This window comes from Petromyzon marinus, chromosome 34 (genome assembly GCF_048934315.1).
Source record: "Petromyzon marinus isolate PM22_M1 ecotype Great Lakes invasive population chromosome 34, UKy_Petmar_22M1.pri1.0, whole genome shotgun sequence".
Lineage (NCBI taxonomy): Eukaryota > Metazoa > Chordata > Hyperoartia > Petromyzontiformes > Petromyzontidae > Petromyzon > Petromyzon marinus.
Window position 1 is genome coordinate 9,812,244 of NC_133700.1, and position 16,352 is coordinate 9,828,595.

A 16,352-nucleotide genomic window follows, 5' to 3' on the forward strand; every position below is an offset into this window, starting at 1 on the left:
TGCATGCACTGTAGTGGTGTGATAGCGGACTTCTTCAAAATAAGTTTCGAACCACAAGTGAACTCTGTTCCCTTAACTGATGAATAACTCTTTCCAGAGTAGCAGGAAGTAATACTTTGTTAATGTCAGCAGCACGCCAAATATCCCAAATATTTTATTTGCCCAGTTGGTTCTTCTGAAAGCATATCCAGTTGCAAAATTGGTTTACAGTTAATAGCTATAACGTGCACACTAGATCAGTGGTTATTAACCTTCTGGTTCTCAAGCGTTATTTTTTATTTAATGTTAATAAATACATAGGATTTGATGAAAAAGTAGTTGTACTTACATGTAAGCCCGTGCTTAAATTTTGCTGAGATTATTTACCTTCTAAAATAAAAATCTGGCCATGTCTCGCACCCTCACAAAGGGGCTTGCGCCCCAAGGGGCCGTCCATAAATGACGTCACGCGATTTTGGCCGATTTTTTACCCCCTCTCCCCCCCTCGTCACACGGCGTCACAAAAAGTCAGAACCCCTCATATGACGTCACAAAGCTCTGCCCCCCCTCCCCAAAACCATATTTCCATTTTGAAAATAAAACATGCTTCAAATCACTTTAAACTATTGTCATTGTAGTGCGTATTTAATGTGGTGATGTACTCTGATGTAGGAGAAAACATTTATTAAAAAGGCGTTGGAAAGCTGAAATTTAGCATAAATTCACTTGAAAATATTCAACGTCTAACTGAAACTGCAGATGTTCAGAATATTATATCTAAATTCTCTCATAATCATAAAATATTAAAAGTAATTATAACTATAAAAATACTTGAAACTTTGTAGTAGAACGAAGCAAAATGGAGAGTACAATTATAACAATCACATTCATTTCACAGAATGGACGGCCCCCAAGTTAATAAAGCCTGCGCCTGGATCTGCTGAGATTTCTGATTGCTTTGTAATTGCATTGAGAGGTTTTAAAAAATAGGAACACGTGCATCAGAGAGTTAATGTATGTACATTAGATAATCGATTATGCGGGGGCTTCGGAGGGAAGGGGGAGCGCCGGATAATCACTTCTAACGATCATTAATTATCTTCTTTGGTTCTTTCGGTAAAGTCACGTAGAATGAGAATAAAATAATAAAATAAAACAATAAAATTCTAACGATCATTAATTACAAAAGCTTATTTTTGCACATTCTTGCAGAACAATTTTCTTAGGTGTTGTGTGCATGTTTTATTAGAGTTTCCAATGTGTTTACTGTTTGAAATTGGTACCGATAAATACGCATACAAATAGACAATAATCACATATCCTACCGTAACAAATTATTGCATCTACTGCACCGTTTGCGCCACTCAAATCTCGAAGACTGTGCATGGGGTGTTGTACATACCACTACGCTCTTGTTTCAATAACTTGATGTGTTTGACAATCGCCGGACTGGGTTACAGCCTTCGGAGCGGTTTTGCTGGTTTCGCCGGATCGGCCCGAGACTGCCGGATAATGTTGTCGATGATCAACTGTATGTATAACTTATTTTGCACCGTACTTAGCCAACCGTGCTAACCGAAGGTGTCGAAGGAGAGAAACATCGTGCCTTCCGACCTGTTCACGGACAGAACGCTTAATTGATTAATTAGTGAACGAATTAATTAATTAGTGAACGAATTAATGCATGCTGAAGGCATTTCAAGTTGCTAAGAAAGTACAACGTGGGGTGGGGGGATTGGGCAGAGGCCAAGTCACGAAATGGAATTGTGGCCCGCTGGTCGAGAATGAGTGGCAAGCCACGTGTAACAGCTGTTGTGTTATTGCCTACTGTGAAGTTACACGTGAAATTGCGTTTCTGCAAAGTGTTCGTTTTGTGTCTGCCGTGGTGTGCCTTTATGGGCGCCGCGGTAGCGGGATGTTAACTGCCTCGCATGTTACATGTCTACCCTGACGCCTGTATATTTGGAGTCTGCATGTTTCACTCCCCATTGTTCGTGTGGCTTTTTTCTCTGGGTTTTTTCGGTTTTTCCCCTCCACATTTAGAAACACGCGTTTAGAGCATTTGGTTGCTATACATTTCCACGGCCAATTGGTTGAGCCATCATTTTGTGGCCAGATCGCTTCTGAAAAATAACTATATAGCTCATTGGGCCTTATATGATGAAAAAAAGTTTAAAATATTTTTTTAATAGAGAAAGATCCATGACCTTACAATATGTCCACATGTGTTTGCCCCGGAATTAAACTATTGGACGTCTTTGAAAAAGAGCTTTACAGTTCATTTATTCCTCCAATAGATATAAAGATTTCCCTGGAAGGCTCTGAGTTCTATCCACTGAGAAAAGTAGAGTTGATATTTCTTAAAGCTTTAAACTAAAGGATTTCCATTGGCTGCGAAATTTTAACTGTTGAGATTTGCCAGTGTTAAATCATGCTAAATCAGTGTGATGTGCATTAAAAGTCAATAAAGACCAGCTTAATATTTAATTATTGTACCTAAAAATAATTGCAGTTATCAATGTTAATACTATACAGATGACAGAGGACGCATTACCTTTGCGTTAAAATGTTCAACATAATGCGTAGTGAATATATACATTTTTAAAAAACGCGGAGAGTCAAGCGAATTACAAATCAATTTACGTGAAATCTAACGTTCGGAGTGACACAACATCGTCGCGCGAACGGGGACCTTGGGCATGATTCACGATCGTGCATGCAGATGCCGACGCATCGACAGAGGCGGTTCGTCGTTGGAACGCGGGTGCGTCCGCTCCGACCTGCCGAGAATGCGGGCACAAGTCCCGCATGAAAATGGGAAGCTGGAAACACGACGCAATTTACCATCTGCACACGTGGTCTTCACTAATGTTCAGAGGGGAACGGTGGGGTGGGGGGGGCACTTTCTCCGATAAGACACCATCAGTGAGAGGGCCTCCACACATTTGAAACCATTGGGGTTTGATAGCAGCACGATGATGATGATGATGGGGGGGATGTTTTCACTTTTTGCGTATTGTCGGGGGCAGCACGTCAAGGGGCCCCACTAAAAGCCACCAGTGGGCCCGTGGGCCTTGCAATGAAGAACACTTTTTGATGTACACAGTTTCCTCAGCTGCTACTGTAACATACATGCCTCATCTGCCCTTAATTGCATTGGCAGATCATAGCCCTCCTCATGGCTTGGTAGCTATTTCAACTATTTCAGCATCATCCCGTTTGTTGTCCTTCCCCCGCCGCCACATGCGATCAGCATGGTTGGCTACGTACGATGCGGAATAAGCTCAACATACACATGCTGTTTCGTTTGATCGTTATCTACGTGCGGAACTGTGTGTTGAACTTCTGTCGCACCGTACGTAGCCAACCGTGCTGAGTGGAGGGAGCGTCGGGGAGAAGGCTGCCGTTTGGTGCCTGGCCGAAGTGACGGACCCTCGGGTGGTTGCACCGAGGAATTGAAACCCGTCCCGAGAGAGGATGCCCATCGGGGAGACGGGGCAATGAAATCAAGAAGTGCGCAGGTGCGAGGCGGATTGCTGCGTTGCCCAATAACCACGAGATGGCAATGAACATGGGAATGCCTTTCGTAAACTAGCAGTGAATTAATATTGGCTGAGGATCACGATGACCTATTGACAGCCTGAAAACGAGCAGCAAAAAAGAAGCCTTAGTGTCTACCAGCGACTACTGACAATAGCCTGTGTTAAATAATTAATTTGAACGTCACTTGTTACTCAACATAAGTTATCACCATCCCATAGCAGCAGGCCTCGCCGAGCCAGCTCGTCCCAACTCGAGCATGACAAAGCATTCCTGACAATATTTTTTTAAAAAGCACTGTACATCTTATCTCCAGAACAGCTGCTTCGCACGTGTTTGTGTGTCTGTGGCCCATTTATTTTTTGGCTCTTAATTTGTTCGTGGGATTTTCCCTCTTCCCCCCCCTCCCTACACCCCCCCCCCCCCGGCTGTCAACGCACACAGATGTATCCGGACGGTTTACAGTACTCCTCACCGTTGCGTAAGCGTTGTAATGTCCAAAGCCATTTGGGGGTTGCTCACTTAGAAACCACCCCCCCCCCCTAGCCCCCACCGAACAACCCGTGAATTATTAATCTACGAACAATTTCACACCAGCGTTACACTTTGCACGTTCCACCCGGCTGGGTTAGCACGGTGTCGCATCGACAATAAAATGTGACGAGACCGCACAGCGGTGTGGGTGGGTGGGTTAGTGGGTGGTGGGTGGGTTAGTGGGTGGTGGGTGGGTGGGTTAGTGGGTGGTGGGTGGGTGGGTTAGTGGGTGGTGGGTGGGTGGGTTAGTGGGTGGTGGGTGGGTCGGTTAGTGGGTGGTGGGTGGGTGGGTTAGTGGGTGGTGGGTGGGTGGGTTAGTGGGTGGTGGGTGGGTGGTACGGGGCTGGGGGACACGATCTCGCGGTGGCTTCTCACCGCTCAAATCCCAGCTTCAACCGTTTTATGATGCTTCACAACTTTTTTTATTTAATATCGAACGCGACATCATCAGAGATGGCAGCGATGTACTGTTAAGCTGGCGATTAGGCACAAACCCCATTTCCCTTTTGCTGAGATTCAAATATCCTGTGGCCACTCCACTCGAGCAGAGTTATTATGACTTGCATGCGTATTTTTTGCAGCAGTTGAGATTCTGTTGGGTGGAGGGAGGGCCTGGGTGGATACATAAAATAATGCAATAATGATCATTTCTAGTCCTTTGTCTTGTCATGTCAGCGGTTTTGGTGAAGGGAAGGGGAACTGGTTCAAATGTCATTTAACTAACTTTTTATTTTATTTTTCCAGATAAGGCGCACTGAGCTATACCGAATAGCTCTTTTTCAAAAGGGACCTGGCCACAAATCAAAGCTCAACGAAGTTGCTTATCATGTGGACATTTAACGTAGCCAAATATTTGCCACTGATTCTAGCCATGGCCAGGAATTGAACTGTACTTCTGTTGCACCCTCTTGGGTGGGCATAAGCCCCCCCCCCCCTTAATGACCAACAATTCCCCTACTAGCTATCAGAGGCAACGCCTTTGGGTGGCTGGGAGTACTCTTAAGTTCACGCTACGTACTGTATGTCATCACGGCCATTGCCGCCACACTTCCTTCTGCCAGATCTTGCAGCGGTTACACAATAGACAACTGACCCCCAAGGTCTGCTCTGAGTCTCCCACTCAGGGAGTTATACATTGAGGGTGTGTATGTGGGTGTTGTATGTGGGTGCTCGATCCAGTATTAGTGCCCCCGTTGATGCCCGTATTGCCGTTTTAAAATTACCACTGGTTTGTAGTCATGGAGATATTGTTTCACTTGTTTTTGCCGTAGTCAATGAAACTGACTTTCAGATGACTGACTTTTCACGTTCGTACATTTCATCGGTAACAACTAAATGATTTCCGGATGTGACATTTTTTATTTGCACAGTTTATTCCAGTTTCATTCACGGACCACGGGATAATATTTAGGACGTAAAGGTGAAGGAAGTAAAAAAAACTACATGCGATTGACCGAGCTTTAAAGGCACATTTACGTTAGTTCACATTTCATTAACCATATTAACAGCGGTGGCAGATCCAAACCGACGGTGTGACCAGCGGTGCCCCTACAATTAACTGCGAAGAACTCGATGGCCCATCACCCGAAGTGTGTCATCACACGCGCTGATTAACCGACACGACTGGCATGCAACGTCTAAGTGCAATGCATGACAGCTCACCGAAGGCAGGTGGGCGGCTCCGAACAGAGGGGCCGCGATTTGAGGTCTGGAGTATTTTTAAGCTGGTGACCCTCTAGTTCAGGATTTTAAATGCCGGGCCACGTGCATTTGCTCGGGCGTGGACAAACGCGCACATTCTCTTGCGGGGCGAGGGGGGGGGGAGAGAAAGAATGGACGTAACACAGAGAAGGGATTTTGCTCTGCCCGATGTGTGTTTAATTTGTGCGATGTCCACCACTACCCAGTGAGGTAACTTATCACCATCATCAATCATCGTCACCATTATCAACACCACGGTCATCGGCATCCTTATTTAATGCGTGATTCACAGCACAAGCTTAATCAAATATTTGCGAATGTGCTTTGAATTTTCAGGCTCGGATGTCATAAATGCAGATGAACGTGGTTTGATTTTCAAGCCAAATTTCCAGGAACCGCAGGAAAAGTAAGAACAAAAAAACATTGTACAAACCGCCGCTGTATGAACACGACAAAGACACAAATGACAAATTACAGCCGTGTGAAGTGCCCCACTATTCAAACTTTTGACTTTGAAATACCAAAGTCAAAAGTATGAATAGAGAAAAGGAACTGACAAAAGATAAAATGGAATTTACGTTAAATCGGACCAGAGACATTAAGTATTCCTTTTTGTTTTATATATAGCGTCCTTCATGCAAATTGCATCCAATAATCGTTGAGGACCCACCCGACAAGCTTGGAAGGCAGGTAGTTATCCGACGCCAACAATTACCCAAGCTCTGCAGTCCTCTCTATGTCGAGATATTTTCAGCCAATTAATCCCGTGTTCATGGCACGTGGGAAGGACATCGAAGCACCCGGAGAAAACCCACGCGTGTGCGAGGGGGCAACAGTCTATCCTGCACGGAAGGGACAGATGATATTCGTCCTCGCTTTTCTCTCTACCACCTTCTCCTGGCAAGCCAGGGTTATGGCACCTCGACGCTACGGGAAGGGACATTTGTTCGATCCACCAAATCTTGCCGCTGCGGTGCTGGATTACAGGCGTGCACAGCCACCACAGCTCCAACGCAGTATATCGAACCGACGAAAGCACTCGACTTAGAAGCAAACAAAATACAAATTCCTCGCAACAAAAATTTCATCCTCGTTTGAAGTTTTTTTTCTGACGATTCAGATTTTTTCTTTTTTAAATACCAACTGGTCACCACGGAGTGACCGATGTGCCTACATGTTCATGAGGCATTTTGGGTGTAGTTCTCATGGCGACAAAGGTAATTGAGACATTATTTCACACCGAGTCAACTATAATTTAATTTGCAGTCTCGTGAAAGGGAGTAATCCGAGACCTTTTGGTCGAGTTTAAGGGATGACTGTACTGATAGGTCCCACCTGTATAATACTATATTCGAAAAAAAGTGTTGATGGCTGCCTGCCTGGCTGGCTGGCGTGCAGGTCACGACAGTGAACATCAGCGTAATGACGTCACCCACATCCCACAGCATTAAGGGCTGCCCGTGAGTCGTGCTGACAACACGCCTCCCCTCAGCACCCCTTCCGCTCCCCTTCCGTTCCCCCCCCCCGGCCCCCCTCCGTCCCCCACCCTGTACCTCATCCCTGTATCCCACGTAAATACGCGGGCAGTGCTAGTTTTGTAAAAAAAAAAATTCTGTCATTCTATAGAGCAAGAAATTGAAATTTTACTTCCTGTATTTATGGAAAACCGTAATTTTCCACATTGACAGCATTTTTTGGGAATAGAAATGTAATTGAGGACTTCAACATATGGAAATGTGGAGTGAATCATTTTTAGGATTCTCTGGATGTTATCGCTGAAAACGGTTGCGCTCCATCTTCTACAGTGTTCACAAATCCCACCCAAAGTCTTCCCCTCTCCTTTTCAGACACGCGACGTGATGTCACACATCCCCTGACAAACAAACCAAGGTCTCTTGCTACGTTCGACGACCATCTCCTGTCACGGTAAAATCCAATTGCGTATGTTTTTGTCATGTTTCTAAACGATAAAACGGAACATGGTTTTAGTTTTGCTCTATGAACCTTAGAGGCATTATGGCCGTCTAATTCGATAAGGTGCTCCGAGCAACAGGTGATAATGCCTTCATAAAATTGAGGTGGCTTTGACTATACACCGTGTCCTTTTCCTTCCATTAGACCTTTGAACCTAGTGGGCCAAACAATCCTGCTTGATGCAAAAGTAGGAAAAGCTTCGAACACCAATTATGAGGACACTTCAGCCTCCATAATAAATGCTGGAGACACACAAACAGTTCGGGAGATGCTTGAGGAAAAGCGATGGGTTTAACCCACACCCATCGCTGCGAGATTTGCGCAACTTCGGACAATGCCGAGGTTCAGTTCTTAGGGTCACTTGTGGAGAATTCCTCGAGCGAGCGCCGTTCAAATCGACGGGGTCAAATCGTGCCGCAGCCACTGCCGCCTCCGCTGCGCTCGCACGAGAGCCACCTGCCACGCACCTCCCATTAAGTCCACGGCAGCAGCAGCAGCAGCAGCGTAAGCTCCACGCCGCGGGGGGAGCGTCGATGATCCCCAGCGGTCACGCCTCGGAGGAAGAGCTCTGACGGCCAACCTTGCCCCTCACCCCGTTGGCCGCGCCGTCGCACAGCTCCAGCCCTCCCGTGCCCTCGCCGGCGGGCAGCCTCGGCTTGGTGATCGTGCCGTTTGGCGGCGGCGGCGGCGGCGACGACCTCCCCGCCTGGCACGGGCTCGTGCAGAACGCCAGCAGGCCCACGCACACGGCACCCAGCACGATGCCCAGTGAGCTGATGCCGATGATGCTGATGAGCACTAGGTCCAGGCTGGTGTACGCCGACTTGGGGCCCGGCGTCGGGGTGGGCGGCGGCGGCGGCGGCGGCGATGACGACGACGGTGGCGTTGTTGGCGCCGGGTGCCGGCGTGGCGATGAGGACGTGCTCCATTTGCCCGCTGCGCCGGTTCGAAATTCGGGCACTCTCGCGAGATCTGCGGTGAGCAAGCGGGTGGTGTAGGGGCAAAGGGCAGGCACGCTGGAGCGGTCAGCACCGTGTGGCGATTTAATTATCTATTTATACACTTAGCCAGCCAGTAACGGATAATGAGGTGTTTTTTTTTTTATGCCACCATGCCACTATCAAGTACTGGGAATTAAGGTTGAAGCCAAAATAATCTCAATGGTGTCTCGGTATCACTCTGTGAGCCTCGGGCATTAGTTCTTAATCAGCCTTCGTGTGACTCACTGAGCCTCAGGCATTAAGGCTGAGCCCGAAAAATCATAAATGTATCGAAAGGTGACTCTCTGTGCGGTACTCCCTGTCCAAATTCCGCCCCCACTGCCCTCCCCTCACCTCTTGTAAGTCCGGCAGCTGGGCCCCGATGGCCCAAGGCCTCAAGTGCAATCGCACCGCTTGCACCCTCCATGGCTACGCCGCTGCTGCAGTGCTACGAGCAGGAGGAGCTTTAGAGGCTGCATTTTGCAGTGCTCTTCTAAAAAAAAAATCTATATTTGTTCTACTTTGCAATGGTTGATATGCAATTCAGCAGCACTATGATACATCCTCAAGTTTAGTAATTAGATCCACAGCATCACTATGTGTGTTATTATCGGTTATGTTGCCTCATGGTGCACCTAGGTTGGCACAAACGCCGTGGTGACATCACCACCGCTTGGTGGCGAACGGTGGCGGCTGTTGTGAGGTGCCGAAATTAAAACAGTTCTGTTATTTTTCGCTTTGACTTGGGTTTACAATTCCTATTTCGCATTTAAAAACCAGAACTGAATTAAACAAGGTGAATCACAACGGAGTGGGTGGCATCGGGCATGGGTGGTGGTAAAACAATCGAGGGGGGGAATTTACATAAACAAACTGGGCTCCCCACCAATACTATAAAAGCCCCAGCCTCCCATTAAACTTAATCCGGCTCTGGCTTTGAGAGCTTATGAAAGCAGAGTTCTTGTGCTGACACGCGACAACTCGTGCCCTCACCGGCGGTGCTGTCGGGGGGTGATGTCGCCTGTGGTCTCGGCGCAAGTGTCGTCAGCGACGCTCCTCGCTCCCCGGAGCTATGCTCCGACAAGACGTCCTCCCCGGAGCAGCCGTGCGGCCATTCGCCATGGGGGCAAGGGGGGCCCGCGGGACCCTCGCTGGACGAGACGTTCCGGCGCGTGGGCGGCTCAACCCAGCCTGGTGTCGGAGCACAATGGACGGGCAAAAGGTCACGGCTTTGCCTGGAGCGGTCGGGTGGATCGGGAGATTAGATGGGTTCAAATCTAGGGTTTAGCCCCGTGTGTGCTGAAACTGGGTTCTCAAGGTGACCTCGTGGCTCAAGAGTCAGAGCACTGAGCTAGCACCGCTGAAATCCTGGGTTCCAAACCAGGCAGCGAAGCTCAGCTAAGCTCAGCTGCCTGTGCTTCAACTGGTTTATCAAGTGTCGTGACATGCCGGTCTCAGACCCGTCACCAATGGCTGGAAGAGAAAAAAAACCCAATCATGTTAAGTTTGGTTCTGTGCTTAAGTTGGCAACATATTTGACTATCGTGCTATGAGCACCAAAATTGTAGCAGATCGTGTCGAAATTTGCGTCCATAACATATAAAATAACGAGGCAACTTGAAAGGTGTTTCAGAAGTAGATCTGTGGAAATTTCTTCCGCAGACATTTGCTTACCATGTAACAAACATGCTTGTGTAGAACAGTGGGTGGGAAAGTGTGCATGAGAGTTCACTTCAAAGGATCTCAGAAGTAGGTCTATGATATCTCCTTCTGGGCTGTCTTTTTTAAAACATGGGGTGGGCGCACTGTTCTGCGAGAGTTCTGAATGGAAATGTATCATTATATTATATGATGCCTACAGCAGGATATGAAGAAGAAAATAAAACAGATTCTGAAAGAGAACACTGCTTTTGGCAATCAGGTTGTGGACATAATAAGCCAATTGCACATCAAGGTTGTTCATTGTTTGCAGGGCCTTGCGAACAAATGCAACGTTTGCTGAGGCTTTATTTATTAACCTTATAAGATCACCAATTATATACCAATTGTGCTATTAGAGTAATATTTAAAGGTTGGGCGGGGGGGGGGGGATCCATCTGGTACAGTCAGTGAAGACACACCAAGTGAATTTCCACCAAACATGAACTAACCCTTGTTGGATTAAGTTCTTACTCTTTGGTTCTATTCGGTAAAGTCACGTAGGTAAAAATAAAATAACAAAAATCACGACGTTTCGGCCACAACACAAGTGGCCTTCATCAGGTGAAGGGACTGGACTGTCCAGAGGACAGCGTTGGAGTGAAAACAGCTTAAAGGACGCAACCTGGGCTTGCTGTTTTCACTCCAACGCTGTCCTCTGGACAGTCCAGTCCCTTCACCTGATGAAGGCCACTTGTGTTGTGGCCGAAACGTCGTGATTTTTTGTTATTTTATTTTTACCTACGTGACTTTACCGAATAGAACCAAAGAGTATGGATCCTTTCAGTCACGAAAGCTTCAAATCTAGGATCAAGTTCTTCTCCATTTGTCACAATGAGCGGGTTTATGAATATTCCACATTTCTATTACAGGTATCAGTTATAATAACGATCATAAACATAACGTCCATTTATCAAAGGCATCCTCACCGACTCTCAAGCCTCTTTTTCATTGGGATTTTTGGCCAATAGTGTTCTCCATTTGGGAGTAAACTGGAATATCCAGAGAAACCCCACACGTATGAGGCTATCGCACTAAAAGTTCTGCACAGATTAGTTAAATAACTAATTTTCTCTACTGCCAATCCCTGAGCCACCATACACAACCTGGCGGGTTTGGGAATTTCACATATATCTCTGTGATCCACCCACCCTTGCCCACAAAAGCACTGCATCACAGGTGGCACCACCATGCTCAGTAAATCCATGGGACAATCACTGCCAAATTCCCACAGAGTGGCACGGATTCCAGCGACCCCGGAGAGAGGAAGGACTGAGTTGACCTCCCTGACCAGGATTTTGTCTTGCAACCTGCCATTTGGGAGCCACATGCTCCAACAACAGGGCCACTCGGCAATCGGAGGCTTCCAGAGACCCCGGGGCTTCCAGGGGAATGAGTCGGTGACCCCCCATGTGCAGCCACCACAGGGTTTTGACTCCTTGGCAAGGAGATTTTATATCTCCGACAGCCGCTCGCCGATGACGTCAATGAAGGGATGAATTGCCACGAATCGGAGGTTACGATTTAATTTAAAAAGTGATTATTTTTAATTAGTTTTTAGTGTCTCCTTTGTTGACTTATTCTTGTGTTATTCATTTGCGCAGTTTTATTCTCTGCAAAATCATAAATACCCGGCGAGGGAGCTCAACGGTAGGCTGCAAATCCTAATCCTGGTTGGGGTTTCACTTAACCAACAATTCCTTTGGTTTGATCAAGATAAGTACCACTTTTTTTGGGACGTCCAGAAGTGATGAGTCTATGGATAGACTCACCCCTGTCATAGGAATGGAAAATGTTCAACGCTGGTCAGGGCTGCAAACGGGAGATAAACACCGCCTCAGTGCTCACTGAGCGGGGAATCGCTTTCAGATTTGTTTTTGTTTATTGTAAACATAACATTTGCATAAACATTGCATATAATTTTCACACGTAGTAAATAAATGATTCTAACATGCGTGATTCTGTGAATGTAGTGTGAGCGTAAGAATCAATGCAACGACCATGACAACCAATGTGGTACTGTACAAATTAGATTCCAATAAACCGCTAAAAAAATCTATAATTGGATACGTGTGTGATCTATATTTTTTGTTATCTGCTTGTTGATCAGATCACACCATGAATGTTTAGCACCTGCGGAGATGTGTCGACGTATTATCATGAAGTTAATCCAAACTACTGCAATGAAAAAAAATACACTGTTACCCAAGACTGCACCAGCAGAGGGCGGAAAAGTGTCAGGGTCATCAGCGATACATCGGGGGCCATCCATTTAGTAGACACGCAAAAATCTGTCAAAACTTGACCCCTCTCTCCTCCCTGTAGGCACGCGTACTTTTTACACCCCCCCCCCCCCAATCATATAGAACGGCCGATATTTAATCCACGCAGAAACGATAAAGGATTAATAATATTAACGTGTTTAAGCAAACAGATAATCCACCGCCAAGCTATCTAACTAATTTGAAGGCCAATGTAGACGAATTATTATCGAGGCTTCACCACCCACCCCCCACCCCCCGTTTCCTATGCGTACGAACATTGTGAGTAGACCCCCCATACGCAAGCGTACGCATTTGGGTTAACCCCCTCCCCCCTCCATGCGTACGTACCAAATGGATGGCCCTTAGACAGCTGCGAATCCACTGCTGGATAAAGGCCTCCGTGTGCTCTTATGGTAGTGCGTGGTGGTTGTTTGACCATACTTCACCACGCTGGTCAGTGGGGGTAGGTGATGCACGGGAAGTTCACAGCACAGCACAGCGCTAACTAACCACTGCCGTGGGCATTGCCCGGCACAAAAAAACGCTACCTGATAAAAAAAAAACGGTCATGTAACGAATAATCAATAATTTAATTGCATTCGTAAATCCGTGATACGTGTATTCTTTTCAATGCACGCGATTTTACGAAAATCGTTCCTTCAGGGCAATGGTTGCAGCAAACGAGACCGTTTTCTAACGTGGTAGTAGCCTGGTCTCCTTCCCCATGCCGCTCATTAAAGTCCAGGCAGTCCCCGGGTTATGGAAGGGTTAGGTTCCCGAGAATGATCCGTAATCCGACTTTAACAATTCCCCCCCAAAATCAACGATAAAATCCCATAGGCGGAAATAGTTTTGCCTTCCCGACCCAATTACGAGTTCGTTTTCTCTCAGTACTTTATCACGCTATCGCCTGTTTTCTATCGCGACCTGCTGTACATACGCTCTGCACTTCCTAAGATTCTTTCATTTCGTCCAATATCTACCCAAACACTACCCATAGTTAAACTAATGGAACATATACTGTATCCATAAAACAAAAAATTACGTAATGTTGCAAAATGGACAAGAATTACGTAACGTTACCAAAAAAATTCGATTGACCTTAATCCTAGCGAAGCTCAGGCTCGGTGGAGCGAGGCGTAAAGTGGGCCGCCTTACACCTCGCTCCGCGGTATTCATCTGCAATCTCACCGCGCTGCACTATTTGCGCTTACCTAAGTAACGCAAAAAATTCCGCATACTGAATTTTTTGCCAACACGATTTATGGGGGCATTTCCGTCAAGTCGTATTTCCGTAAGTCGGGTCATCCGCAACCAGGGGACTTACTGTACCTGGTGGCCACATTACCCACTGCAGAAACCCCCAGGAATGTTGAGACTCAAAGTTAATATTTAATAATCATTCAGTACAGTTGGTATTACCTACAATGTATACACCTATAGAACAAGGCTATCTTTCGATTTAAAGCTTTCGTGACTGCAATGATTAATCTTCTTTGGTTCTTTCGGTAAAGTCACGTAGAATGAGAATAAAATAATAAATTGATAAAATAAAATAACACAATAATATTCTCACAACACAAGCGGCCGCTTGTGTTGTGGCTTTACCGAAAGAACCAAAGAAAACAAGGCTATCATTAAGGTTGTTCATATGTTTTATAGACCGGCAAAGTCAGAGGCGATGTTACCCAGATACTTTTCCCAATTCAGTAACCGTATTCCCTCGTCATTCGCGAGGGATGCATTCCGGAGATGCTCGTGAACAGCACTTGTCGCGGATAATGACACTGGCCTACGAATATCGTACGCGCAGCGTCCGCAGATGCTTCTAGCGCTTCGAGAAGTTCTCTCTCTATCGTGCTCATCTCTTTATCTCATCATGTTCTCCTTCATCGCTTTATTTCATCACTTTCTCACATCACATCATTCTCTCTCGTCACTTTATCTCATCACTTTCTTTCTCTCTCTCGATGCAGTCGTGTAGAGTTCCAGATGCGATTCACGCATAGCCAAAATCGCGGATATCAAGATTGTGAATAATGAGGGAATACCGTAAATTGTGGCTATTTTCAAAAGTGACAAATCTGGACCATGGTGCCGGCGCACACATGACCCTACTCGTCTCCGAATGACGTCAAGGAATCTCTTTGACGTCCACTGTGATGCAGACGACACGGCGCTCACGCGCTAACCGCTCGCTCGGTCTCACGTCACCACTCTCAAGTTAAATCAACAGAAATACTGTTACTACTATGGTTACTTGGTTCGAGATTCGGCAGGACGTCTTACCGGGCAAGGTGCATCCCAGCAGCTCGAGCCGGAGGCCTCCTCCTCCGGCTCCCCAGCGCTCGGGATAGAGGCGCACGTATCGTGCCGTCACCACCGGGAACCTTCGCACCTCCGGCATGTCCCAGTTGGAGTTCCCGTCAAACTGCTGCCGGTGCAAAGACACAAGCGACAAATTGCGAAACAGACGAACAAAAAACATCAGCGAAATTGAACGAGTGGGATGACGCAAATTTTTTCCTTCTCTCTCTCCCTTGCGGACTGCCGTTCTGCTTCAGATCGTGGGAAAGGAATGAGGCCTCCGATTTGAAAAAAATGCCGAATGCGACTATCTGATGCAGACCGTTTCACGAGTGGATTTGTATGCAGATTGTAAAAAAAAAAACTTTCATTGTAGGCGTGGAAAATGTGATTTTCCGCTTCATTGCCCATTTAATGCACAACACACCAAACTACACTTGCCTTTTGTGTTACAAGCTATTTTATGCTCATTTTGAATGTGAACACCGATTGAACTGCTACAGTGACCGGAGCGAGCTCTTTAAACATGGTAGAAACGTAACGCAATACCACTTAAGTGTCCTATCGTGTACACATCCACGGAGAGGGTGGCTGGTTTCATAAAGTCTGGCTTGCACCACCAGACCTCATGGCGCAACAAGGATTGCCTGACATCTGCTGTAACTTAAACATTAAAAATCCTGTGACACTATCGGCAAGAGCAGGCTATTATTCGTGCACCAGTGTAACAACCTGAGTACTCATATTACCCGCTATTACAATCTACATTTTTTGTTTTCATCTGTTGAGAATTCCTTGCTGAAGAAACATTCGAAATGCAATGGCAGCAGTTTGATAACCACCGATTCATTGAAATACATTTCTCCTTCTAACCATCAACACTGCGCGCCACCAAGATGGCCGATTTGAAAATGGCGCCGGAGTCTTCGGTGATCGCGGCGTCGATTCGGCTCGTTCGGGGATCTATTCGGTGGCTTTGCCGAGCCTGTGGTGTTGCGCCTGCAGGCGCGTTTTCGGAAAGAGGACACTGTCCATGTGTGGGATGTGTCCTAGCTTTGCCCGTCTCGGGGTTTGTTTTTGTGAAAGATATTTTCCCAATCTTTTACACAGGTGTGGATGTTTAACTTTTTTCGCACCGTACACATCCTGACTATGCTATCACCATCATGACATGGAGGTTAAGCATCCATTTTCAAGCTCTCAGAGAATTGACCACAGAAGCAGATATGATCCTTATGGCGGTACCCCGGGGTACCAAATAATACAAAATGGCCGAGGCAATTAAATATTTTATTTCTGCGACGCTATTTTTTTTCCAGGGCTGTACTTAACTCCGTGACTGGGGTACCAATCAATCCGAAATCAGTGCTACTCC

General features: G+C 46.5%; 1 protein-coding gene across 2 annotated transcripts in view; it reads right to left on the minus strand.

The window, feature by feature from the left end:
* Window positions 1-5,392: 5,392 nt before the first annotated feature.
* The window catches only part of LOC116948684 (neuropilin-2-like), a 34,225-nt gene continuing 23,265 nt past the window's right edge, over window positions 5,393-16,352 (minus strand). For both annotated transcript variants that reach the window (XM_032965629.2, XM_032965628.2), the window contains exons 11-13: window positions 14,960-15,104; window positions 9,702-9,899; window positions 5,393-8,700 (exon numbers count right to left, since the gene is read on the minus strand). In XM_032965629.2, coding sequence (XP_032821520.1) covers window positions 8,276-8,700; window positions 9,702-9,899; window positions 14,960-15,104 — 768 coding nt within the window. In that variant the 3' untranslated portion in view covers window positions 5,393-8,275. The remainder of the gene's footprint in view (window positions 8,701-9,701; window positions 9,900-14,959; window positions 15,105-16,352) is intronic.